Genomic DNA, 26,922 nt, shown 5'->3' with positions numbered 1-26,922 from the left:
TTTTTTTATAGCCTGTTTTATGTCTTTTTTTTTCATGGAAAACGGTTGGGAAAATTTACTGTTAATCACTGTTAGAGGGGACACCCTTTCAAAGAAAACCATAGATATCTTTGTGGTTTGAGAATTTAATGGGTCACTTTTTCTCAAAAAATCCCTAAACATCTAAGTCCGTTTTTTTTTAAAAGTTGGAAAAATGGGCTATACTTCGTGAAAAATTCCCTCCTAATGACCTTAAAAATGGGTAGAGGTTTCGAGGCTTCCGCGGCTCACCCTCGTCTAAACCAATTCTGAGTACCCCCCAAGAAGGGAAAAGAAGTATTGTCATTGTCCTGATGATTCAGCAGGGAGAGAGGTCTTAATCCTTGGTATTATCTAACATAGGTGCCACCCGGCCCTCCTCCCCCCCCCCCCCCCCCCCCCCCCCATCCTCTCAACATATTCCTCGTTTCCCCTCAATGGGCAGGCTAACATCAAGTCACTGTAAGAAATGTTTTTCATACATCAAACATATTTGTCAAGTGTTTTACAATAATCATACATCATAAACTAATAATGGTGAGGTGTATGAGCCCAAACACATCCATGTAGATAATGCAAGGGTTCAATTCAAGATGCTTGATATAATAGTATTTTTCTATTCAAAATCAATCGCAAGAAAGTTGCAATCAATTGCAAATCCCCCAAATCAAGCGCAAGTCTTGCAATTAATTGCAAATGTTCGCAACTCAACTTTCTTGCAATGCCCCATCAGTAAGACAGAGAGAGAGAAAGAGGGAGTAAGAGAGAGAGAGAGAGAGAGAGAGATTGGGGGGGGGGGGTAGGGGGAGATTAAAAGCTGTAATTTAATTTAATTGTTAAAAATTTAATCCCAACAAAAGCCTAGAAAATAGGAGATTAGTGGGGCGTTGCAAGAAAGTTGAGTTGTAATCGATTGCAAATATCATTTTTCAATCAATCGCAACTTTCTTGCAATGCCCCATTATAATGTTTACATATGCATTTTTCAGATCTCTTATCAATGATCGACTAAAAACGAAAAAACAAACACACATTATTTATATTTACAATTTATTTCACAATTCTTTTCATACATAACACTCATGCTAGGAGCACACAAAGTGTACACTTTCAATATCTTGCCTGGCCAGCTGGTTATGAAACTGATTATAGATGGAATTATAATGGCAATATTTTCCTACTGATTACATCATTTCTGTGTCATACATGTACTAAGACTAGGTAAGAATTATGAGCATTTTACTGCCTCAAAGCATGGATAAATATTGTAATAATTCTTGGATACATTTGTGAGTACATTAATCAGAGTACAGGCAATATGGAAAAATTTACAAATTTGTTAACAAGTTTTGCATGACGCTATTTAACAAAAGGCATTTGGACATAATAGTAAGAAAAAAGGAGCACTTATTGACCAAATTATTTTTATTTACTTTTCAGTTAACATTAAATGTTGACTCTTGTAAGAGAGTAGCAACTGTATACTAACACAATATGAACAATAGGAAAAGAATTATATTATAATTAATTCTAAAAATAGCACCGAATCATTGCATTTGGATTTCTGTCAATATAAAATGGTTGATATTGTGACGCCCATGTTCGGATGAGGATATATGTTACTATTACGATGCAATAACCAATGTGTTGTACCGGTAGTTAGAATTTGTTTGGCTTATTAATAGCAATATAAATACATCAAATCAAAAGAAGAAAAATAGGAATTTGGATGACATCTTAAAAAAATATTAGTGGCTATCATCTTACATGACAAATAATACAAATTAGTTTGGAAATAGTTAAATAACAGACTTACTGCATCAATGGCATGCCTTCTTTATATAGGCTTAAAAATGGTTCATTGCCGAGACAAGAACGCACTTGTTACACTACTTGGGAGTAATATAAATACTCCATAGCATCAATGAAATACATGCGTCAAGATGTGATCATGACTTAATGGTACAATGTATAATGAATATATTGTTAAAATCAGGAGTAACAAGATATCTACTTAGCACATTTAATTTTAAAAAGAGGAAATATCTGAAATGTACACTACATAAACAATCAACAAGTAAACATGACAATGAATAATACTGATAAATACACAAAAACCTCAACAGTTCACCACCAGTGCACATTGCAAGAGCATAGAAACAATTTGGGAAAAACTTGTACAATGATCAACAAAAAGTGAAAAATCCTATACTTTCTTCTCCATGTAGCTATATTTTTACATCAACTCGTTAACTAAGCTTAGGAGCATTCTGAATATAAGTATGATTGAATGTATGAATGCATAATGGACTTGCTTTACATCAATAAACCAATTTTGTTAATATATTCATGAAATTGATAGATTGATTTAATTCACCTGCTATTAAAACAAAGTCCTATCAAAACTTCATAAAATCCGGGATTATCTTACTTGTTCTAATTTACTATAAATGGTTTCATGTACTTGTATTTTTTTTCCCTTTTCTTGAAACCATCCAAATAAGTAATAAACAGAAAGGCGTGAATGAATCTCTAAACTGAAACATTAATAATAATAATGATAAACTATGACTCTGGGTACCTATTGTCACAGATCTTTGGTCCAGTGATCACAGGACACCAGGCAGTGCAGCGAAGCAAACGTGCGACTCAGACTGATCACTTAGCTTGAGAAAGTCCACAGGAGTGGACGAAAGCTTGCATAAAAAATTTAAGGTTGGTAGAAGCTTAAAACTACATGTTAAAATAATATTGGTTTCTTAATTCTCATGTAGTGCTTTAACATCAACCAATAATTATCAATGCGTTTACAGTATTAGTATTACCCCGGTCACTGGATTAAATTAAGATTATAGTGCACATTCTCCACTCTCTGAGGAGCATTCCAGCTAGTCGCCTTTTCATGGGCACGCACATGCTAATCCAACCACAATGACATTCGCATCCTACTGGGTAGCCGATTAACACTGGGTAGTGAGGAGCAATGTGGATAAAATGCCTTGCTCAAGATGAAATATACAACCTTTGATCCTTCATTAGAAAACTGTACTCAACAATAAAATGATTACAATGCTATTCTAACTCTTTTCAAATGCAAGACACAATATAAACTTACCACACAGAACCATCTACATTGATCACACAGAATTGCATAATCACTAATGACTAGGTTATAAATAAATTAGAGAGGAAACAAACTAAATAAAACAAAAATGGAAATAACCATGTTTTCAAAAAAACATTCATCCCCTTACAGTTTCAATTTCAATAATTTTATTCATTTATTAATTCATGAAATTATAGCATTATCCGCATTTCATTCATTCCTTGAAAGATACATTTCTAACACTTTTTTTTCTCCAAAGATTCTGAGCTTTTAATTTAAAAAAGAAACCAGCCATCAGTATGATTATGAATTCTGTGTGATCTTCATTTCAAACACATCTCAATCAATTACCTTTCACCTACAGTAACCATCAATGTACAATCTTTACAATCTTTACAAGTTTAGCTTTCACATACTAACCCATCTCCAAGAGGTAGATAATCAAATAATATCTCAGCTTTCTTCCTCAATAGGGTTACATTTTCAAATCTGATCAATTAGGAAATGGCCCCACATTTGTAATTTTCACCCTCATTGTAATTACCTGTAAAATATAATTCACAGTAGAATCTTTCAGAAGTTATTGGTATACTTTTTGAAGCACAATATATTTTGTAAAGAATTATGTACCTACTAACATTTTGTTGTGCCTAATGATCAATTAGGTTCCAATTCGGTGGAATGTCTTCCAAAAGTAATGGATAAATATAATAAAGAGGTGGAATACATTTGTCAACTGTTCCTTTGATGACCTTTTAATAAAAGAAAAACAAAATTTCTCTTAAAACAAAACAAACCATCCTATCCATCTATCTCTTCAACTTTCTGGAGCTTTCCAACTCGTGCTCAATGCATTACAAGAAACAAATTAATCAAGTCAAAAGTTTATCTACATGCTAATGTCAGACTACATGGTGCTGTAAAAATTTCAAGTTAAGAACATTGCGTTACAGATCAACTGAGCCTTCTGAATTCTACACTTGATGCAACAACCTCACTTGCCTAATCAGATAAATATGTAAAAGTAGAATTTCATGGTTTGTTGTGACATACTGGTTTATACACAGAAGCATGTGGATTTGGAAAGTTCAGACAGAATAAATGAGCCTCTACCTATGTGCGCTATCATCTTTTCAACTCACCAATAGAGAAAGTATGATGTTCTTCGATCACCTGCATAAAATATGTTGGTTGCCCTGGGCAAGTTGCTCGTACCACACGTGACTTGGGTATTCAGAGCAAGCAGCCAATGATATTAAAAGCAACTCACTATTTTTCCCCATAACGATAATATCAACTTAGAGAGGCAACACACTGGCTGCTTACGCAAAGTTCATCCTAGCTTTATACACCATTGGATATACGTTTAAAGGGGCAGATCAGCTGATGTGCTGGGAGGTGACTGGAGTGACATGCGAAGGTTGTTGGAAGGTTTCAGCAGTGATGTGACACCGAGAGCCGATGGGAAACGCTGATGGTATCGATCAAGTTTAATGTATTTGACTGTCACAAGCTTGCCTATTAGGAGAAATGATAACAAATATGTTTAAGTAAACTTTACATTTGACCAACTGGTTCATGTAAACATATTCTACCAATAATTTTTTGTTTTCAAATTGAAAAACTAAGAAATACTAGCAATAACATAAATATGCTAATTTTGACAAAAAAGTGACTTTCGAAACTGAGTGGTATAAAAGAAGATCACTTAACTCTAGTTTTGATTTGGTGTCATCTATAAAAATAAAAATAATAGCTCACTTTTATAATGCGCCTGATATTTTGTATCAAGGCCAGCACATATTAATACCCCGGTCATCGGATTTAGGCTATAAATTCAAGTTATCAAATTGGCAAAGGCGTAAAATAAATTGTTTTGCTTTATTATAGAATGTCCATATTTAGAGACAAAGAAAAAAAAAAAAACACCGTCCACTTCTAATCAAATTACATGACACCCAATACATCATTCCAACAATTTTTCTAATTTAAATGAATTCGCTGATATACAAAAGAGAGGCAAATAGAAATCCATGCCATCCCTGATGTTCACAACGAAACCATCATAAAAATAGTCATTAAACAAATTGACAGACTTTTTCCACTTTGTACTGACATATTTGTGACATGTTCTTACCATCAAACCAGCTTCCTTGAAGGCACCTGAATGCCATGCCTGCCTTCTCCGCTGATAAACACTTCACATAGACACATCCCTGTAAAGAGAAACAATGAGCATGTAATATATACACCACTAAATACCAGGATGGTTGACTGAAGTACTTTCAAAACGAAAGATATAAAAATACAAAATTTCACACAGTTGAGAAATAACCATTACATATTAATTCATGACTTTGAGATCACGACTGAGATAAGTACTAATCAATGTTAAACCGTTTCAGGGCCTTTGGTTGTCTGTCCAAGGGTCTGAATACAGTATCAGACATGAAATGAGGCAGATTAAGATGGCATGGCCATTTAGTGTTAAGAGAATGTTACATGCCGAAGACAGTGATAAATTTAAAAGTAGCATGCTCACAACCATAAGGCAAACCATAGGAAATTTAAGACAAGAAACTGGCAGAATATCTGAGACTGACAATCTCATTTATATGACCACCAGAAACTGGACTGATTGATGAGGATTAGAACCTATACATCCTGCCCTCTAACAGTTCAGAGGGGTGTTTCACAAAGAGACAAGGTTCAACTTATCTCTAAGTTGGACTTAAAAATTATAAAAATAATGTGTAAAATTTATTTCAAAAGGCATAAAATGTTGATTCAAATCAATCATATTTTCTATTACCAAGGAGATTTGATGTTCTTGATTTGGAACTTATAAAAAGTCTAAAATACTTGAATTTTCGCTTTTGAATACCGTATATTTTCTTTTAAGGCTACAAATGGCTCTCCATAATGTTTAATTTCAACTTAGAGTTCAATTCGACTTAGGATCTTTGTGAAACACCCCCCTGTTTCCACAGATGATTGTATAAATCATCTCCTTGAATTGATAAAAAAAAAGTGAAAAGAAGTAACCATAGTTACCTCTCTAGAGTTCTTGTCGACAACAATGTGCATGATACCACTGTCCTCCCCACATCTCTCTAAGATGGCATCCTGTATGGTCATATGCCAGTTGATTCCAGACTCCCTGTGACAAAGGAAACATTAGAATTGACAGGGTTGTCATGATTCAATAATACTGCTAGTAACTCATAAATATATATTTGAAAATGCAAATGAAACTTATACACTGACCAATCAACGCAAGTTCAGAAAACAAAACATGACAATGAAAGGTTCAAAGATTTTGGTGAGACATATTTAAAGCCCCACTGCATAACATATAGCTACTTGCGCCCTCTACATAGCAAACAATGCCTAATTGGTGACTGTTGGTCCCCCATGTTTCACTTTTTCTTATATTAATTGAGAGCTGATTTGATGAGATAACCACCTGTCAGTGACCATGCAGGGAGGTCTAATCCCTCCTGGCCAAACTAGTGCAGATAGGCTTTAAGAGAGTAAATTTATGGAACATAGAAACACAAGAAGATGACATGCATGAAAATGACTCCAACTTTTAGCTGATGCAGTAATATAATTTGTCCAAAATGCCTTGTTCAATGAGTTCTGCAATTGGTAATACTGAATTTCTAGAAATATTCAAAGAATTTAGGACGATTTATAGATTATTTCTTTAAATAACTTCAGATGTTTAAAAACTCCATTTACTGGTAACAGCTTGTATTTATTTGTACCAGTATGCTTATTTTATTATACAATATCTGCAATTTTCTAAAGTCAATGCAAAATAAATACTGCATGTGTGATATTGACCTCAGGAACTATACTTTATTTTTGCGTCTGGTACTAATAACACGATTGACCTCCAATTATGTTTTTCCTGCTTGCTAAATGCTTTAGCCTTTCAAATTTTACACAAATATTATGCTCGTTTAGATATCAGTGATCTCAATTTGAGTATATTTCATTTGCAAAGAGCCTGGAAAATCTTGTACAATTAAATATGCTTTTGAGACCACATGTATTGAAAGACCTCCTCTCTATAAAGACTATATTTTCTGTCTCCCAAACAATGTTTCTCATTGGAATAAGTTAAGGTAAACCCGACAATAATGACAAACTTGCTACAAAGAACACTTTTTGTCTTTTTCGTCTCTTAGGCAGTCTTTCTGTACAGGCAGTTAACTTAACTGTTTCAATTTCTAGACCTACTGAAAGAAGAGTGCTACTTACAATGTAGGATCAAACATGTTTCTGACTTTGAGGCACGGGGTGTAGTTATAGGCACTCGCTTTCACTGCACTATCCAGGTTCGCAAAAGCTGAAAGTGAAAAAAAAGTCACGTTAAAGTTGGCAATGACTGAATAACTTGTCAGCCAACAAACATACATAAAGCAAGAGACCTAATACATGTGTTAGACAACACGTTTAAATCTTTTGTTTGTATAATCGTTTTATATTGTGCTAACACAAGCCCATGCATCATGTCCTAAATACATGGCACATATGACATTAGTTCTGACTAGCATGAAAGTAACACTTCTTAAACTGAAATTTCCAGAGGAATTTGTCTTAACACTACTTGACAGATACAGCAATAACTATTCATCACCATTACAATTTATAACATCACGATCACTATCCGATTCATAATCATCACCATCATAAGCACTGATGCCATCATCATTACAAACTCTATCTACAATCATCATCAATGTCATCAAAATTATTATCATAACCAATTTATCTAAAACCATCTATATCATAATAGTTTCTGGCATAAAATACTAACCTGTTCCTTGCCACACCTTTGCTCTCTTGGGATTCATATCCTGGAAGAAAATTAAGGATGGGTTAACTATTAAATATGGAACAAATCGTATCCTGTTGGTGATTTTCGGTAAATTGACACAAATTGACTTTTAAACTTGAACTTATCTCCCAATAATATTGAAGGGCGAAAAGCTATATAACACAAAGACTTGTGATAAACTTTGGGATTGTAGGTATCAAGCTTGATAAAATCTACAATTAATGTCTAACTTGGGGTGGGAAGGGAAGAAGGGGAAAGGAGGGGGGGGGGGGGGGGAGGAGGAGATGACTACCCAAATCATTTAAGGAATTCTTCCAACAAGGTACCAATCTGTTAAAATTTGATCAAGAGATGATTGCTGCTTCAAGATTCAATTCCTCAACTCCACAACTACCAGTCAAGTACACCAATCACTTCTTCAATGTACCCCTCAAATTGGCAACACTCTAAAGCCAAAGAAAAATTGCATTGAGAGTACTTGGTCTACTTACTCTGTCAGTAATGGGTACAAACGATGTGACAGCTACAGCGGGAGACGGCTGAACCCATCTCCATACAGCAAACTCTTCACCTGCAACCTGCTGGGTCTCTACTCTCACACGAGATTCATTGACGTTGAGGAACTGCACTGCTTTCTGCCACAAGTGCTGCTTCTTGTGTCTGTAGCGTGTAAACGCAACAAGAAAATCAGTACTTGGGACTAAAATCTTTACTCAATTTCCTAAATCAATTCAATAAATTGAATTGATTAACACATTTACAAAGGAAATATTTTAAAAGTGCAAGAAGCTGTATCTCTACTCTCATTTATTTTCTGGAACTGCACTGCCTTCTGCTATAGATGCTGTTCTTATGTCTACAAACATAAACATGACAATCACATGAAGAATATGTTATTTTGCCCACGGGCTGCAAGTGATTTGAAGTTTATTATTGCAGTTTGAGAGATTCAACATTTGGAACAAGCCTTTATTTATAATTACTACTTAAAATCAATGTCAATATAACATTACTACATCTCTCCAAAAAAAAATCAAAAATTTCAAAGTAAACTTGGAGATTCGAAAGTCAAGAATATTTATAATGTTGTTCAGAATGTTATTCCAATGTCGCAGTGTCGCAGTGTCGAATTATGGGTATTCAAAATCTATTAGTCATGCAAACAATAGACAAGAAATTTGAGCTTTGATTTTTGTTATCAAGATGTGATCTTTGTCTTTGTAATCAAATTTGAACAGAGAACAAAACAAAACAAAGGGGAACAAGATTTTTCACTGCATGTCTCTATGAGCACGTCTCTCTGACTCATTGAAAGTGAGAGAAGCTTACCTATCAGCCGGGGGTATAAGCGTATCTCTGACATGAGGGATGGCCAGGTATGGTGTCAAACTCTTGTCTTGGTAACAGGCTTGCTGGTGGTTAGCGAGGACCTCTGCAATGTACAAAACATTCAAACAGGCTTGAAATGAAATTACAAAATACATGTAGTAATAATTTCTTCTAAACTAGGAAATGAGGTGTTGTAAGAGAGAGAGAGAGAAAATGGAAAAATAATGCTTCTGGCACCCTGGTACCACCTTTTGGTGGGCTGATGCATAAAAAAGAATGAATGCAAAGGAGAACCTACCAATAATCTTTTCTACAAGCTGAGTGACTTCTAGCCGCTCCTGTTCTTTCCTGTGCATCTGGTACCTGAAAAGGTAAAATCCTGGCCAGAGTACCAAGAGAGCTGTACAGGAAAAAAAAATCAAGAAATTAATTCAAGTAATACAAACATTTGTTAAATTTCAATGTGACTTATCTACCACCACAGACTTTCCAAAGCACAATGATACATTATGTAATAATTGTGATTGCTTTTCCAGCAATTTGTTTAAACTAACCCTTCCAAATCTTACACTGTGTAGACTCAAATTTATTTCCCCCTATTTATCATCTGGTAACTACCATGAGACCTTGTAGAATTGACATGTACTTACAAAGGTTCTATGACGCATGCTCTAGCATCAGTTGCTCCAGAGTAAAATATCCTGCACTGATAACCAAAGTCCAAACCCTAACCTATCTCAAATTGACATAGAAGCCAATCACAGCCATATTACCTGAAATCTTTGTTGCAAAATTATTTTGTAGCAAATGTTGGAACACCCTAATTAAGCATGACCCCTTAAAGAATTTAGTTTGCAGGAAAAGATCCTTGTAAATGTTTTATGAATTGTCTGGACTGTGAGTCTATGCAGACTATACAGTCTACAGCATCCCATAGGCTCTGTACTCCCCAGGGAGTGGAGAATGTGCATACATTGTGTGCGGGAAAGCCTGAATCCGATGACCGGGGAAATAATATATCTGTAAAGCGCTTAGACATATCGTTGTTTAAATGTATTGGGCGCTACACAAAAGCGGAATATAATTATTATAGCTCATTAGACACATTTACAGACTGACAGAGCCGGACACAGTTGGGCTATGCTCACGACTTCATCGACTTGTGCATTAGTGTCAACTTAGAGTTTGTGCCTGCTGACTATGAAGGATTGACATGTACTTACAGATAACAAGGATGGTAGCCCAGAAGAGAAGTCTCAGTGCTGTGGTCTTGACCTGACAGAATACAGTCATGTAGTCATGAGAGGATTCCAGCCATTTCACATTGTCCTCATACTTGTACTCGGTCAGGTGTTCTTTGTTCGCATTGAACAGCCTGCAGGAACACAAGTATTATTGTGACATATGATAGGATTATTATTGGTGTTCATGCTTTTATTTTATGCACTTGTCTATGAACATCATTAATAAAAAAAATTGATTGTGATGTTTTGTAGATAATGGGTAAAAAATAGAAAACTAGGAAATAACACTTTCAAGCTCCCTTGCCACATTTATCCAAACAAATATTATTGTATAATTACATATCAACTACCGGATAATATAAAACTAAGAACTAAATAATAAACTTATTTGTGTTGTTTCTCACCAACTTCCCCAATCAAGGGGGCACACTAGTCTGTCTGGGTGGTTGTCCATCATGTTTGGTTTACTAAAGTTTAATGCTATGTTTTTATCTGACTGCTAAGAAGGCATGTGTATGTTTATAAGTAAATAGCCAGGGGGAACCGAGGCTTAATTCCTCTACAAGGGACTTGGTAACTTACTATTAATTGGGCACTAGTGAAACTACTTGGTTTCAAACCCAACCTCCTGGTTAAGAGACCACTTCTCTACCAATGAACAGGGGCACCTCCAGTAAGACATTTAATTTAATATTTAAAGATATTTAACTGCTATCTCGCATCAAGATCTATATTCATACACATGTACACTACTATGCAATTTATCATAACTTCAAATCCTTGGAAACTACCAACATTCCTCTTGTCTGTAATATTTAACATAACCTACTGACCTTATTCCCCACTGTGGATTAGAGATGATCAGCTGGAGTGTTCTAGGCATGTTCTTTGCAACCCAGTATGGATTATTTCTTGGTTTCTGTTTTTGCTACAGAGAAGGAAAAGAGAAAAGAATATTTCTTACACTTGTATCAACATTTATTTTTAATCATGTCTTTAATAAACAATTACAAAATTTATTTTAGTGCACCCCATCATTAATGGAATCATCTAGTTTGTGACTGTCTTGCACAACTGAAATATCCATGACTAGAAGTAATGTATTTATTTGTGGAATTAAAGATTATAACCAATCCTTTTGTGAATTTATTCATTTGTATATTCATCTGGCTAATCGTCAACTGCAATGACATAAGAATAATAGATATAATCAGTATGAATAGTAACTCATATTGCACAATACTCACAAGTTCAGGATTTTCATTCAGATATATCTTGGCTTCCTCCATCGTCATATTCTTCACAGGGGATTTACCACACAGATAGTCACCTAATTTTATAAAAAGGAAAAGAAAATAAGGAAGAACATTAAAAATCAATATGAAATAGAAACACAACTATCAATTGAATATCAAATACAATTGTAATTATTTGTAATATTAATAAGTAAAGACAAAAGCCTATTAATACTCTTTATCACCTAACATGACAGTCTGTACAAAGTCCAGTTCCAATATTAACTACTGGTATCATTTTCGTTCTTCTGTAACACTCTCACAAGTGAAGTTGAATATCATATGGCAAATATAACAAAGTAAGGCAAACTAAAACTGTGATATTGATTACTATTCTTTGTATCTTATGGAATTGAAGATTAAGATTTGAAAATTGTCTTGTGATCTGCTACCACAAGACAGCAATGTGACAGTACGACATGTGTTATTATATTTAGCTAACCAATACTTTTGTTGTGTGCAGTGACACATATTTTACAACCCTCATGACAATCGGAAAACAAAACATGTAATTAAAAAAAAACTCATTACAACTACTTTCATTCCAATTTGATGTACAGTATGCGACTAGAACTCAAAAGTAGACACACAGATTCTGAAACTACTAAACACATAAATAATAAATGTTGCACGAGCACAAGTCCAATCATCAAAATTTTAACATTGAGTGTTGCCTATCGAGTCTAGTACTTTATGGTACTGATTATATTTTGGTAGCTTACCTGTCATTTCACTTAGTCTTTCATGCAAGGCCTGTCCCATCAACAATGGTAGCTCATCACCAGAGAAATTCTGAAATCAAGAAAACAAACAATCTTAATTTACATCCCCAAAGTAGACAGCATGAGAAGGATGAATAATATACCTGTACATGTAATATGAAATGAATCCATAACAAACAAGAGTTGAGTTCTGACCAAGGTTGAATTCTGACCAAGATACAAGACTTCTAAAACCCATGAGCTATCCTATCCTTATTTTCAAAATTAGACACTAAACATTAATTTCAATTAAGATATTAATAAAGAGAAATTGAGACCTGTGCCTTTATTCGGAGGGCTACATAATTGCTGTCAAAGAAGTCGTCTAATACTTTTTGTGAAAACAGTAGATGTCTAATGAAATAATTAATGAATGTAAATATTGAAGTGATGCATCATTTATAGAGGATGATTTCTTTACTTTCATATATGAATCAATTTTGTAAGAAAAATATAAAGTTTGAACATTGACCCATGTGACATTACTGAAATCTACTTCGCGTAATTCCCTGAAATGTATTTAAGTGAGCCGTAAGTTTCAATGAAATTTTCAAATGTTATTTTATCCAATTTAAATATGTGTACTCACCACATCATCTTGACCTGTAATGTCAGCAACTGCATATGAAAAAGAAGAAGAAAAAAAAAACATTGTAAAATATACTGACTTTTACAGCTTTACCTGGGAAGATTAAATTGATTCTCTATGGTACTACCCCTGGATACACTCATGCATATTCAAATTCTAACAGTGATTACAAAATGGAGAATTTGAACCTATGAACATGTATGCGTGTCAAGAAATGTTATCTTTCAGTACATGTATTGTATTTACATGGAAATGGGTGAAGTGCAGATTAGGGAGATAAAAACTATGAAGTAAACTATCTTATCATCCCTGGTAATAATGATGACTAATGACTTTAGTTGTGAATGTACATGTAGTTTTTTATCAGAAGCAAGCCAGTAAGACTATACTTGACTTACTAGTGCCTCTATGATTAAAAAGTAGTTCTTTTCTCATAACGTACACTGGCCTGATCAGGAAGAATCTTGTAGAAATCTGTCTTGCTGAACACCTATTTCTTGTCAAGTATCAATTAAATTCATGTATTTGGGAATTTGGGCCATAAATAGAGATAACTACTGGGACCTATTGCTACATGTTTCAACTTCTTGGTCCTGTTTTTCAGGCAAAAAACGCTCTTATAAACAAAAATTTAAAAATTGTTTTTTGTTGTAACACTACAAGTCAATCTCCTAAAACTTGCCCCATCTGCACAATGTAAGCTTCAGAGATCAAGCTATACTCAACTTGTGAGAACAAGAAAAGTGGGCGAGACCAATGCCACGACAATTGCATGAATTCAACTTTTGTATTGGTGTTCAGGTTTTCTTTTCCTTCTTTTTCTTTTCTCAACAAAAGGGGTTGACGTTCATAAGGCTAATTGACATTTTTGTTAACCCCACATTCCCAAAAATTCTTGTTCGCTCCTCCCTTTGTATATTTCTTGTAATCGATCTTTTATCTGTATATTAATCATGTTTGTACATGTATGTAAATGTTTTTTTTACGGAGAATGAAATAAATGAAATGAAATGACACATATATATGCAGCTTGTAAAATAATTGAACTGCGTGATCTATTAGCAGGCTCAACTCGTTTCATTTTCAAATAATACCATTTACTTCTAGTCCTTGCTTACTTTGCAAATGTCTGGACTTCACAGTACTGTTGACATTCAGGTACATGAGCCCAAGTAGGATGAAGAAAAAGCAGACACTCCCAACAAGCACTTTGGAAACAAAATGGCAATACTTAGTTCTCCAGCTCGAAACAAGATTCTCTTCCGTAGCAAATATCTGAGCCTCATCTACCGGCGGTTCTCTGAGTGGAGTTTGAGCATAGCTCTCTGACAAATTTTCATTGGGTGCCGGTGTAGAGTATTCTCGTCTGGAGCTGCTACTGGTGGGGGGTGTTGGTGTTTGCCCATGAAACGATGTGTGGTTGCTAGATGACGCATCCAATGCGGAACCTCTCAAAGAAGGTCTACCACTGATAGGGGTTGCTGCAGCACTTGCTCGGGCATCCTGTCGTGATGAGTTCCCAGGGTTGACAGAGTAGTAGGTTAAGGTGGTGTTATCTCTGCTGGTGCTAGATTTCCTGGGAGTCGATGTGCGAGATGAATTGAAGGGAGAAGTGAAGAACGTCCAGTTCGATGATGTATTTTCATCATTGTCCTTGGATCTTGAACTTGAAGCATTTGATGCAACTTGAGATGGAGAATCACGATCACTCCTTGACGTATTCCGAGGTGCAAGGAAATTCCATCTTCCTCTCCTGCTGTCTTCCTTTCCTGATCTATCTTTTGAAGAATCAACAACATAAGTGTTCCTTTTCCCTGAATTATCACTTGCAGAGTCATCTTCATCTTCTTCAGCATTCTCATCATCATCCTCCTCATCCTCCTCATCATTAGCAGACGCACTAGGTTTCGGTTTATCTTTGGAAACCTTAAAAGGATCAGAAGTTCTTGCAACAATTGGATGTTTCTTTGACTTTGTTCTTGTTTTTACAACTCTTCGATGCAACACTTCCTCATCAGAGTCTGTGAACTCCCCTCTTCCATTAACTCTGTTTGCATTGCTGTCCCCTTCTCCTCTGTCTTCCTTGATTGATCTTCTCCCACTCTTTACAGTTCTTGACTTTGGAACAGTGTCGGTTGGATGCACACCAAGCAAATATTTCTCATTCCGATAATCATGTCCCCTGACAGAGTCACTTTTCTCACTCCCATCATCATTGATGTCATCCTCGCCGTCATCGTTGTTTGTGGCTACTGCCAATGATTTCCTCGAGCTCGTCTTCCGTGCAGATTTCGAATTATTAGCTGGCAATGACAACCGCTTTGTTGCTTTGGGCGCTGGCCGCGGAGCCCGTGCACCACTACGGCGTCTGGTCGCACTGACCGGGGCAGTTCCCCTGGAATTTCCCACAGCCTCTCCTTCGCTTTCATCCGAGCTCAATGCAAATATCTTAGGCGTTGAAATCTTGTGGGGAGCTGATTTTCCAGAAATGTTCTTTTTCTCACTTCTCAGTTTGTCGAGCTTCTTTAGAAGCAAAGATCGAGTGGTTCCTGTTATCGGACCAGGCTTGTATCCATACAATACCAGCTCATCTCTGAGCTGACTGTCGGTCAACGGAGATCCCCTTGCCGCCATTTTGAGCGTCAGGTCACAGAGAAAAAGTCATTTGGGGTCGCGCGTCACGGAACTCGGCGTCTGCTATTGTGGAAGTAGTCTAGTAACTAAACTCGTAGTTATTATTAGTTTTCTTTAGCGATAAAATAAAAAAATTATGATTTCCATGATTTCCATTGAAATAGTTTCATCCTTATTCATCACTTTCATTGTAAAATGGAGTGATGATGTTATAATTGTTGTTAATGATTAGCTTTCATACGATAATATAATCTGGTAAAGTCTATTGGGTATGTAGATTCAGACTACGTGATGCAAGGCCAGACAGGCCAGGCGAGTTGAAGTGCATCATAGTTTGTCACTGTCTGCAGCTGCCATAATAAACCAAATACATGTTTATTCTCAAGTATCATTTTTATTTCGCTTGTTATTTTTTGCTCATTGTCCATCATTGTTATTTTTATTCACACTTCAAATGGATTGGATTGGTCTGATTTAACCTTGGGCGGTAGGGGAAGATGTCCCCCACTTCACCTCCTTCCATTTGCAGACACACATTATTCTCTCTCTCTCTCTCTCTCTCTCTCTCTCTCTCTCTCTCTCTCTCTCTCTCTCTCTCTCTCTCTCTCTCTCTCCCATCTCTCTCTAATTTCACAGGAACAACATATAATTGACAATCATAAGCATGCTCTCCATCTTGCTTTTTTCTTGCTTTGGTCATCCTCTCAATATCCCCTCTATTCATTTTGTCATCATCAATAATTTTATCCCTTCTCCACCAAGTTCACCTCCCTATGTTTTGATAACCCCTTCACATCACCCCCTCAGGCTGTGGAAGGGGTTGTCCTCCTCCCAAGGTACGTTTTATTTTTCCATTTTTATACCGGAAAATCAAGTTTTAGTTGCAGGGGCGACAAAACGTCTTTCGAAGTGGGAGGGGGCACTAACAGAAAGTGAGCTTTGGTGAAATTTTACAAAATATTGCTCTCAGTTGCTTTAAATTAGAGGGGAACATGTTCCTCTGGAGAAGGAAAGGGTAGCAATATGTCTCGTCATAGCACATGTAGCAATGATTTCTTTTTTCTTCAACATGATCGTGTTTGTTTTTGTAATGTTTTTGCATCTGCTTTGAATTTTGAAACTCTTACCAGATTTGTAAAGGGGTACTTATAACAATTGAAAAGGCCAAGGGTTCTCATTAGAAAGAAAGATGGCACTCATCACAAAAAAGGAGCACTTTTCACAAGTATAAATGGGCACATATAAGAGGTAGAACTGTCAAGTTATTAAAGGCGTAAAGGGCCACTTATTGTAGGTGGAAAAAAGCTCACTAGTAAGAAAGGGGAACTTATCCGAAATAAAAAAGTGCACTTCCCAGGTTTGGAAAAACCCACCTTGTTTTAGAGGTGAAAAGGGCATTAATTAGAAAGCAACGATTGCATTTACCAAATGCAAAAAGGGGTACATATCGGTATGGAAAAGAGCACTCATTATAAAAGAAAGGGACAGTGATCAGATTTGAGTAGGGGAACTTAGTTATTAGAGGTGAAAATGGGCACTTCTGGGGAGCTGACTTGAATGGCCCATCAGCAATTTCAATGCAATCGACGCACCACTCATTTTTTTCCCTTCTTATTCTGTTTTCCATGCAGATCTCTAGGGGGCAGGGACGCGCGCCCCTTTAGTTACGGCTTTAGTTACGGGTCTGCCATACATCTTCTTTCTGTCTTTCTGATATTGGTCATGTTGGTCTACCCATTCCCCACATTTCTATTTCTCTAGCTCTCTTGTAATTTGTTCACCTCCTCCTCGCCCTTCTCCTTTTCCATCTTTCTCTTGCCATTTCTCAGTTGTCGCCCCTTTTGTGTTTCCTCCTCACGCTTACTTTCTCTTGCATAAATCCCTTCTACACATTTTCTTTTCCCCTTTTGCTTTTGTCATGGGTCATCCCTTCTTGACCATCCTCTCAGTACTGGTCATTCCCTTTTAATCTTACCCTGCCTCTCATTTTAGTTACCCCCCCCCCTTTTTTTTTCTTCTTCATTCTATCTCTCTTGTATTAGTCCCCCCCCCCCTTCCAATCTTCCCCTTTCTCTATTTCATTAGTCATATTCCCTTCCGATCTTATTTTTCTCTCTCTTTTGTATTAATCATCCCTTCGTGATGTTCCTCCTTGTCCCTCTCCTTTACCTTGGTCAGCCCTCCTGACACCCCTCCCCTCTCTTCCTCTCACTCTCTCTCTCTCTCTCAAAATACCTTGACAAAATAACATTTTTCAATATCCAACAAGTGTATAATCACAACAGTACTTTTTTTTATTATTATTGATGAACATTACAATAGAAACAAACATACATACATACATGTACATAATTATAGAGGTTGATAAATACTAAATGGGCCGCACAATGTAGGTTACCTATGATCGGCAAGTTTGGAGTACAAAAAATAATATACACAAAAACTATTACTTTTGGCTGCATCTATGAAGAAAAAAAATATGTGAAGAAAAAAAAAACGAAGCAGCAGGTCTTTCCATAAAAAAGATGAAAACTATACATAATGATCATAACTATGTAATTTAACTGAAAATGTTATATCTTACAAGTCTTCTTTTACAAGATGTACACGCTAAAGATAATATCTGTTTTTATTTTGAATACAAGTCACATATTTTATTTCTGACGAATACTATATGGTTCTACTTCTATAATAGGCATGATGTCTTATACTGTATGAGCACACCAATCAAGCAACATCTTATCTGTTACTATCTCTCTTTTACATATATTACCCAGTCAGAAATGCATCCAAGTGTCTTTCAAACCATTCCACAAACTGGCATGAAGTGCCCTAAAGAGTATCTGAGGGCAACACCCACTGCCCAATAGCTATTTTTAATAATTTTGAATGATCAAAGTGCAATTCGGCCAGTCTGCCAGCTACTCGAGTAATATTTTCATCCAAGTTTCCCTCATGTTCATTGCCAGGGTACTATTTAAAGGAGACATTTTGCTGAAATCTTATCAAAAGCTGATGTATCTAATAACTAGTAAGAATACTTAAAGAAATGCTAATGATATTCTCCATAATCAAAAGATCAGCAGCTTAAACCTGTGATCTTCTTGTACTTCTCTCATACCACTTTCTACTTTGTGAGATAATCACAGATATTTGTTTGTATCGTCTGAATCGTCATGATACTAGTTATCACAACATAAATCTCTTACTTTTATCTTTAGGTCCTTTGCACTATGCACTTGAACAAAATGACCATCTTCATGGATCCATAGCTCATGCTCTTTTTCTTTCTCATGGACCAAAAAATGCAGGAATTGAATATATCTTGCAAGTATCGCTCAGAAATCTATTTTCTCTGAGTTTGGGCACTCATAATGAATTTATAAAAAAAGAAACAAAATCATAGAAAATCAAAGATCTGCGTAACAGTTGGCTAAAACAAAACTTGGTTTTAAATATATGTACAAGTTGTTTTATCTAAGCACCTTGTGATTCTTATACATAATTCTTTGAAATAAAAAGACAAAATAGTGATGGGGACATATAAACAAGAACCATGTCTCGATAAATACTTCAAATGTCATCAAACACATAATCATGTGTTGTCTTTTTGCATTATGTTTAAAAACACACATAATTCGATCAAATATCCAACTTGCTATCATTATCAAACAGATTACAACAAGAGAAATCTTATGTACAAAAAGTGACATAGAATAATACATTATCTCTGTCAAAACAAGAGTAACTACAAGATAAAAGGGCGTGTCAAAACCAAACAAGAAGTATTTTAAACATTCTCTAGTTCTTATCCAAATAACAGAAAGTGGAAGTGCAAAAGTGCTATAACTCTAGAAAAACCACAAGAAGTATTCATGCTATTAATCCTCATAAGTTATCATCTTAAATCACACAAATACAAACAGACTTGAAGCCCACAGTGACCATCATTATCAGTCAAAGATAAGTGAGCTTAAAGCTCTCCATGAAGAAAATAGCACTGCTTTCTTTTTGTGGATAAAAATCAAGGCTATTAAAACATTTTTGTGTAAAAAAACTCTATGATTAGTAAACAAAGTACTATAAAAAGTAGCTTTGATTGAATCAAGTCAATAGCATTCTAATTTTTAAGTAAACACATGACCTTTTGCTTCTTTTGGCATCAGGAACAGCAGAATATTTCCTCTGCTAAAATATAACTTGAATTCCTGGATTAAACGCAACACCATAATTAAAATATAAAAGGCCTGAATATTTAACTTCCAATTTTGAAATCTGATTACGATTTGTTCAAAAGATTTCACATGACTGATGCTTAATTTGGACTTTTACATAATCAATATTTTTTCTTCTTTTCTTTTAAATGCAACATCAATCAACAGTCAGACACTACAGTGCTTCAATCATTCTTTGTTAGATAGTCAGTACTAGGTTAGATAATCTTATTTTTTACGGGAATACTATTCCATGATTTGTCAAGCAGTCCGAGCACCCATAACCAACTTTATAATGCTCTCACATAGAAATATTTCAAATCCATGCTCATTTTTCATAGATCAATAATGTATGATAAATCTTGATTACGAACATAAGCTCAAGCTATTTATTCTAGATTGTGTGATTAACTTTCATCATTTTCTATCTTTTCTTTAATGTATATAAAATAGAAGTCTCAAATTTTTTTATTTTTTTTTAGAACAAATGCAGCAGCGTTCAATCACACTACGTTTCCAACTGCCTGATTCCTCGTATGAGAGCTTTTAAAAATATGACATTTGACATTCAGTTCTTGAAGTCAATGAATCAGTTGAAATGATTTTAACATCTTCTGAGCATCTTCTGTGACATGCTTTGTGTTAACTGTACATGCTATAAGCAAAATTGGATGACCATTACAATTACAATTCAAAGCAGCCACTGTCAGTATTTTGTGTCATATTAATACCAAATCCCTATACTGTGAGGTAACATCAGCTAAAATGATGTTCAGGCTATTCAATATAGTACTTGTCATTCTTCATGAATTCATTTCTATTTAACTAGAGATGAAATAAATGCCGTGACATAGTACAGTTCTCAATATTGAAAAAGTTTAGTACAAGAATCATGTATCAGTACTGCTAGTGATACTAGGTTAACTGGCGAGACTTGCCACAGACTAAGGAGTACTGTTGAAATTCAGGACCAGGAGTTGGCTTGCAAGACCATGCAAAGCGCTAAAACATTCTATCGAGATCACGCAGAAGAAATTATAGATGAAAGATATGGCTACACAGCTGTCTCTAATATTGTACATGATGTTGGATAATTCATACATATCATATTTTCAATTCCTACTATGTACAATATTTCAAATGCCCTCGTATGACAAACAGCATTCACAGTTGTCTTGGAGAGCCTTTAAACCTGAAACGTTAAAAAAAAAATTGTGACTTAAAAAAGAAATTCCTGAACGATAGCAATAGCATCCGTTTCGACATGTTAACTTCAGTCGTTGCCAAATAAAAAAGAAATAAAAACAATGTCATTTAGTTGTAAAGTTGACAACATAATATACAAATAGAAAGGACTATTCCATCTCATTTGCATACAAACGATAATGCAGGAATGAGTTGTGCATCATACTAGTTTGCTTCCTTACTTACAGCAAAAACACTTATTTTCTGATCCCCATGTTCAGAAAATACACTACCACAAGACCTCTGTACTAAGCATGCCTGAACACTTCACCTATCTAACTGTAAAGTAACGGAGAGATGAGACAAAAATATAATATATGACTTCATGTCAATTATACATAAATACATAATGCATAGTGTACAAAATAAGATGAGAGAATTTGCTGATGCAATCATGATGCTATTTGTTTTCATGGGTGATAATTAATGAAAGAACTAAAGGTATCAGAAACATGAACAGCTTGTAGACAACATTGTTCCATCACGTCGACACGTCCAAGTTTTTGTATTCTATCACATCTTTCTTACACCTGTACAGGTATATACATATCAAAAATCAGAAAGTCAATATTGCAAATGACATATCATTTATGCCAAGGAAGTACAGGTAAATGCTAACTAAATGCAGGAAAACCAAAACTTGCCTTTTCCCCCTTCTTCTTATAAGCAAAGGCTTTGAAGAAAAATTGCATCATATTTGATTGAATACAACACCTTTATTTCATGTCAAACCACTGGAAGAATATTTTACAGCTTAGAAACTCTTGTATTTGAATTGGACTTTCAAGTAAAGACTGCCCTCTAGCAATGAAAGCAAGCACAACTACGAACATTGTGACTACTTGAGTCACCCAATGTCATCAAGCTTTAGTTTTCATAGCACAATCGCACATGTATATGGCTTTTACATTTGAAGGAACACATTACTTATTTAATGATCATTAAATAAACAAGTTAAATATAAAACTCACTATAGTACATATCTCAAGGGATGGTCTTGGTATACTATACACATGGCCTGTGAAGCCCGAGCCAGACCTACTAATTTTTATTTTGTTTGACAGTTTGACAAATATATCAAGATCAATAGTGTCTTTCTTTGATGTGAACCATTCAGGTCCTGTACAAAATTAGAGAAAGGAGGCTTTTCTTAAGTCATTATCGTCTCTTTTTCCCTTATCTAAGTGGACTCTTCAGACTGCATGACGAGACTGACGATATCAGGGTACATCATCAAGGCATTGGTTAGATAGAAAGTGGTACCGGGATCCGATGATCAACAGATTTACAGCACGCACAGGATGTTAAGGGGGAACATAGGCAGGTGGTGATTGAAATCGCGTCGTGCTTGGGGCATGAGGATTCCTACTTTCTGGTGGTGATGGTGTTATTGGTGGTGGAGGCTCATAGGGAGGGGATCCCCCTAGATCCACCATGGGCATTGATGGCTTGTTTGGATCATCTTGAGATCTGTGATCACTCATCAGAGGTTGTCTCGTCCCGTCTTCTGCAGAGTATTCTGGTGGTGGTAAAGGTGGCTTCTCATTCTTCATGATCAGTGGTGTCGATGAAGGGTGCTTGTCAGCCTCGTCCAACTCTTCTGTGAATATGATAGGGATTCCTTTGTTGATGAACGTATTCTGGTCCTCGTCTGACAGTTTCCCCTTTCGGTTCCTGCGGTAGAGTATGAACACCACAATACCAGCCAGGATGATGATGAATGCTACTATTACACCAGGAAGGACATTGGTAATCCATGCATCATTAGCTTTTGTATTGCCATCTAAAGGAGGTACGTAAGCCTTGGTGGAAGGAGTTGTAGGTGCTGGAGTGGTAGCATCACATGTGCCTTGAGGAGCTGCCTCAACACCAGAAATGGTGTAATTAGGAGAGAAAGCATCAATAAGGGCTTGAGTTGGCTTGCCATCAGGTGTCACTAGCTTCTTCATGAGTTCTTCTATCAACTCGACAGGACAGGTATCCTTTGGAATGGTATTATTGGTGAAAGAGAGAATGACTGAACCGCGCCGTATGCCGGTTATAGTCAGGGCACTAGCATCAGGATCGCCAAAGATACTGGCTATTCTATTCAGGATATCAAGTTGCAGCTCAGGATTGTTGATAAACTCATCAAAGTCAATATTAATAGTAGCTCCCATGGCAACTGGAGGTGGGTCCTCTTGTACTGCATTGGAATCCAAGACATGAACCTCAAAGGCATCTCGTAATTCAACACCTTCTTTATCTTGAGCTATCATGACGTATGTTTCCACATCGAAAACCTTCTCGGTGTAAGCAAACATTGTCTGCTTTTGCTTGTCAAACTTAAGCCAGAAGTCAGAGCTCAGGAGCGTACCATCTGCATCCACCAGCATCAGTGACAGCTCACGGGTATTACCATCTTCGGGATCCATGTAGGTGTCTGCAGGGACTACAAACACAAAAGGAACTCCTACTATGACATCTATTCTTTCAATAGGGTGGACTATCTCAGGTCCTTTGTTGACATATGGGGTTGCTGGTTTTGGTGTTGTTGGTTCTGGTATAGTGTCTGATGGAGTTGTGACAGGTTTAGTTGGAGTAGGCATGATTACAACTGTTGTAGGTGCCATTGTGTCAACAGGAATGCTTGCAACAGGTGTTGATGTCATTGTAGGCATAACCACTAGGCTCTCTGTAGCTGTCATTGAAGGAACTGGTGGACTGAATGCGCGAGTAGGTGCTTCAGTAGGTACTTCAGTTGTTGCAACAGGTGTTGGTGTAGGAGTTATTACAGATGTTTTGTAGAAAGATGTCTTTGATGCTTTCACTGTTGGGGAGATAGACACCTTCCCAGTTTTGGTTGAAGTTTCTTTGGCAGTCATGGTCATTGGGTCTTGGGTACCTGCTGTTCTGATCATACTGCTTAAAACTGGTGAGCTCTCTGTGGGGATGATGTGAGTAGAAGGGTATACAGTGGAAAGAACTTCTGTAGGTTTAGGTGCACCTGTTGGAAGGGCAGTGGGAACAACGGTTCCCATCAAAGGGGCCTGTCTTCTGACTCTATTCTTGATGATTGGGGTATTACTGCTGACATACCAGCCCTTAATGTCATAGTTCAGTTTTTCAGCCATGGAGCCATCCTTAGAAGCGCCCTCTAAGATGGTAACAACTGGAAGCTGGTCAATATTCCGTCCACAGCCAACCACCCAACTCAGTGACAACCCTTCATGTTTGGCAGTGGCAATATTCCCGCTGCCTGCAGCTAAGGCCTGGTAACCCTTGTTGTCATCCTTCTCTGGGAGAAGCTTGAAGGCAGTCATGGGTATTCTGGAATACTTGGACAACTTGGATACCATATTGATTCTTTCTTGTGGTGTTAATAGTGACCAGTCAGCATCTAGGATGATAGTTGCTCGAACAGCCGGCTTCTCTGGTGGACAAACCACCACTCCATCTTTGTGCTTGGAAGTGGATTCATCTGTGCTCTTTGTATGTGGTGTGTCTTGAGGGAGTACATTGATGCTGAAGACATCCTTTGTGTTAGAACTGTCCTTGGTGAGGTTGGACACCTTTCCTAATGCAGTTACTGAGATGTAGTACTGACGCTGGTCTTCCTTTCCTGGGATTCCCTGAAGTGTATTTGTCTTGTTGCTGAAGTTCAGCCATGATGGAAGCGACTGGGCTCCAACTTCTTTCAACTGTAACAAGAAGAAGAAGAAGAAGAAAAAATAGAACAGAAAATTGATATTAAAAACATGTTATTTTTAAATCAAAATGCTATGGTTTTAACAACCCTAAATAATACAACCCTGGCAAAAGTGCAAGTGTACCACAACTAGAAGTGGTATGCTGCCCTCTGGAGTCCTATCAATACCCAATCCTCTCATATGCCACATATCCCAGGTAATCTATATACCAAATTTCAATGCACCTGCTGGGAGATGTACCGGTATGCAACCCAAGGAAATGGGATTATTTTTGGCATCTTCTGTGTCTATTGTGAAAAGTAACATAATGCGGCCATGATAATCATTTCTTCAATTTGAGAGAAAACAAACACTTCTATGATTAGGAAGGCTATATGCTCTTTGGAATAAAGATAAAACAGAGGAGGGAGAGCAAGAGACAAAGATTTAGGGAGAGAGAGACAGAGAGAAATGAACATAGTCAGAAACATAGCGTGAACAACAAGAAGAGAGAACAGAGAGAGGGAGAGGGGGAGAGAGAGAGGGAGAGAGAGAGAGAGAGAGAGAGAGAGGGGGAGGGGGGGGGTGGGGTGGGGTGTGGCAAGTAGGGAAAACACAGGAGGTGGAAAAGAGAGAAGGAGAGCTAGAGAGCTTGAACGTACAGAGGGTTCAGCATGCAGTTACAACTCCATGGCAGGGTAAAACAAAAAAAGAATGAAACAACTCTACAACTCCTTGGAGAGGAGAGAGAGGGAGCACAGGTGGAATTCATAAAGTCCATCAGCTTTCTGTAAGGTCACGCCAGGGCCACTCCATAAGTTTAGACAGACATGATTCATTGGCGCAGAATGCAAAACTACTCAAAACGTCACATTCCTCATGAAAAACAAGCTGGCCTTCTTCCAGAATGCTGATATTTTGTAATGCTTCTTCCCAAGACTTTATATAAATGACCTTTGACCATGTGTAAGAAATACAAAGAGTTGGCAAAAGTTATTAAAAAAATGCATCCAAATTGTGATGAAGCATTTGGCTACTGGTTGAAATGCATCTTGTGTGGGATTCAACATTCAAAGGACACTTTTTGGAAGAAAAATATTGCTTCTAAACAAAACAGCAAGTCTACATCCCTACTTCAACTCCCCATGTGGGGAAACATTCAAAGATGTGCAAAAGAGAAGAGAAATGACTGTTACATCACATCCTCGAGGGCATTTTCCTTATAGTCTTGCTTGACTGAAATCAAATTTAGATACTCAAACCTCCAAGGTGTAATAGGAACTGTACTAACTATGATACTGTTTTCACACTGGCAATATTTTGCTTAACCCCGTACTATAGGTGGGGTTAAGGGGGGGGGGGGTCTTAGCCCCACCTATAGTACGGGGTTAAGCCTATTCCACTTTCTGTTCAGACTGGTTTTTACCAAAGTGGGCTAAAGTTGGCTAACCCCACCTATAGTACGGGGTTAACTAACCCTGCAAAATAGCAGGGCTAACTCCGCAATTGTGGTGCTAACTCCTGCTAACCCCGCAATTGCGGTGCTAAGCAAATGAATGAGAACAGAAACGAAAAATAGTCCGGTACTACGCAATGGAGCGTATCGCAGCTGGCCAGATGCGAAGTATGTCCAATCATAACATACACGATATCCGGGGTTAACGAAATGCAGTGAGAACAGCGGGAATTTTCTTTTTCCGGAATAGGCGCTAGTACGGGACTAACAAAAGCGTGTGTGAAAAGCCAAAAAAAATAGTCCGGGGTTAAGGATAGTACGGGGCTAAGCAAAGTACGGGGTTAAGCAAAACCAGTGTGAAAAGAGTATGATATACCTTCATAACCACAAAAAAAAAATGCATTTGACATTTGGGTAATATTTCCAAATGAAATACACTGGTCCATCATACACTCATATAATAATTCCAATACTGCTAGGGTAAGCACATCCAACATATTACTAAACAATAACA

General features: G+C 36.8%; 2 protein-coding genes across 3 annotated transcripts in view; both read right to left on the bottom strand.

The window, feature by feature from the left end:
• Positions 1–1,051: 1,051 nt before the first annotated feature.
• On the bottom strand, positions 1,052–15,868 carry LOC581609 (inner nuclear membrane protein Man1). Its single transcript, XM_011675522.2, has 14 exons — positions 14,310–15,868; positions 13,192–13,220; positions 12,564–12,633; positions 11,794–11,876; positions 11,380–11,474; positions 10,526–10,677; positions 9,601–9,702; positions 9,303–9,405; positions 8,465–8,633; positions 7,953–7,992; positions 7,394–7,481; positions 6,179–6,284; positions 5,262–5,340; positions 1,052–4,642 (listed from the first exon to the last, which is right to left on the bottom strand). Exons 1-14 carry the CDS (start codon positions 15,823–15,825, stop codon positions 4,491–4,493), a joined length of 2,784 nt encoding a protein of 927 aa, XP_011673824.2. The 5' UTR covers positions 15,826–15,868; the 3' UTR covers positions 1,052–4,490.
• Positions 15,869–18,094: 2,226 nt separating this feature from the next.
• LOC581503 (dystroglycan) overlaps positions 18,095–26,922 on the bottom strand; it is a 42,123-nt gene continuing 33,295 nt past the window's right edge. For both annotated transcript variants that reach the window (XM_781496.5, XM_003725797.3), the window contains exon 3: positions 18,095–24,964. In XM_781496.5, coding sequence (XP_786589.3) covers positions 22,589–24,964 — 2,376 coding nt within the window. In that variant the 3' untranslated portion in view covers positions 18,095–22,588. The remainder of the gene's footprint in view (positions 24,965–26,922) is intronic.

This window comes from Strongylocentrotus purpuratus, unplaced genomic scaffold (genome assembly GCF_000002235.5).
Source record: "Strongylocentrotus purpuratus isolate Spur 01 unplaced genomic scaffold, Spur_5.0 spur5_scaffold_6, whole genome shotgun sequence".
NCBI lineage: Eukaryota > Metazoa > Echinodermata > Echinoidea > Camarodonta > Strongylocentrotidae > Strongylocentrotus > Strongylocentrotus purpuratus.
This window is presented reverse-complemented; position numbering and strand designations above follow the sequence as displayed.

Excerpts from the sequence above, each read along its gene's own strand:
- LOC581609 (XM_011675522.2), bottom strand. The coding sequence starts at position 15,825 with ATGGCGGCAAGGGGATCTCCGTTGACCGACAGTCAGCTCAGAGATGAG. Across the intron at positions 9,703-10,525 it reads GGCTACCATCCTTGTTATCT|CTCTCTTGGTACTCTGGCCA; the intron begins GTAAGTACATGT and ends TTTCCTGTACAG. Across the intron at positions 9,406-9,600 it reads GCTTGTAGAAAAGATTATTG|AGGTCCTCGCTAACCACCAG; the intron begins GTAGGTTCTCCT and ends TGTACATTGCAG.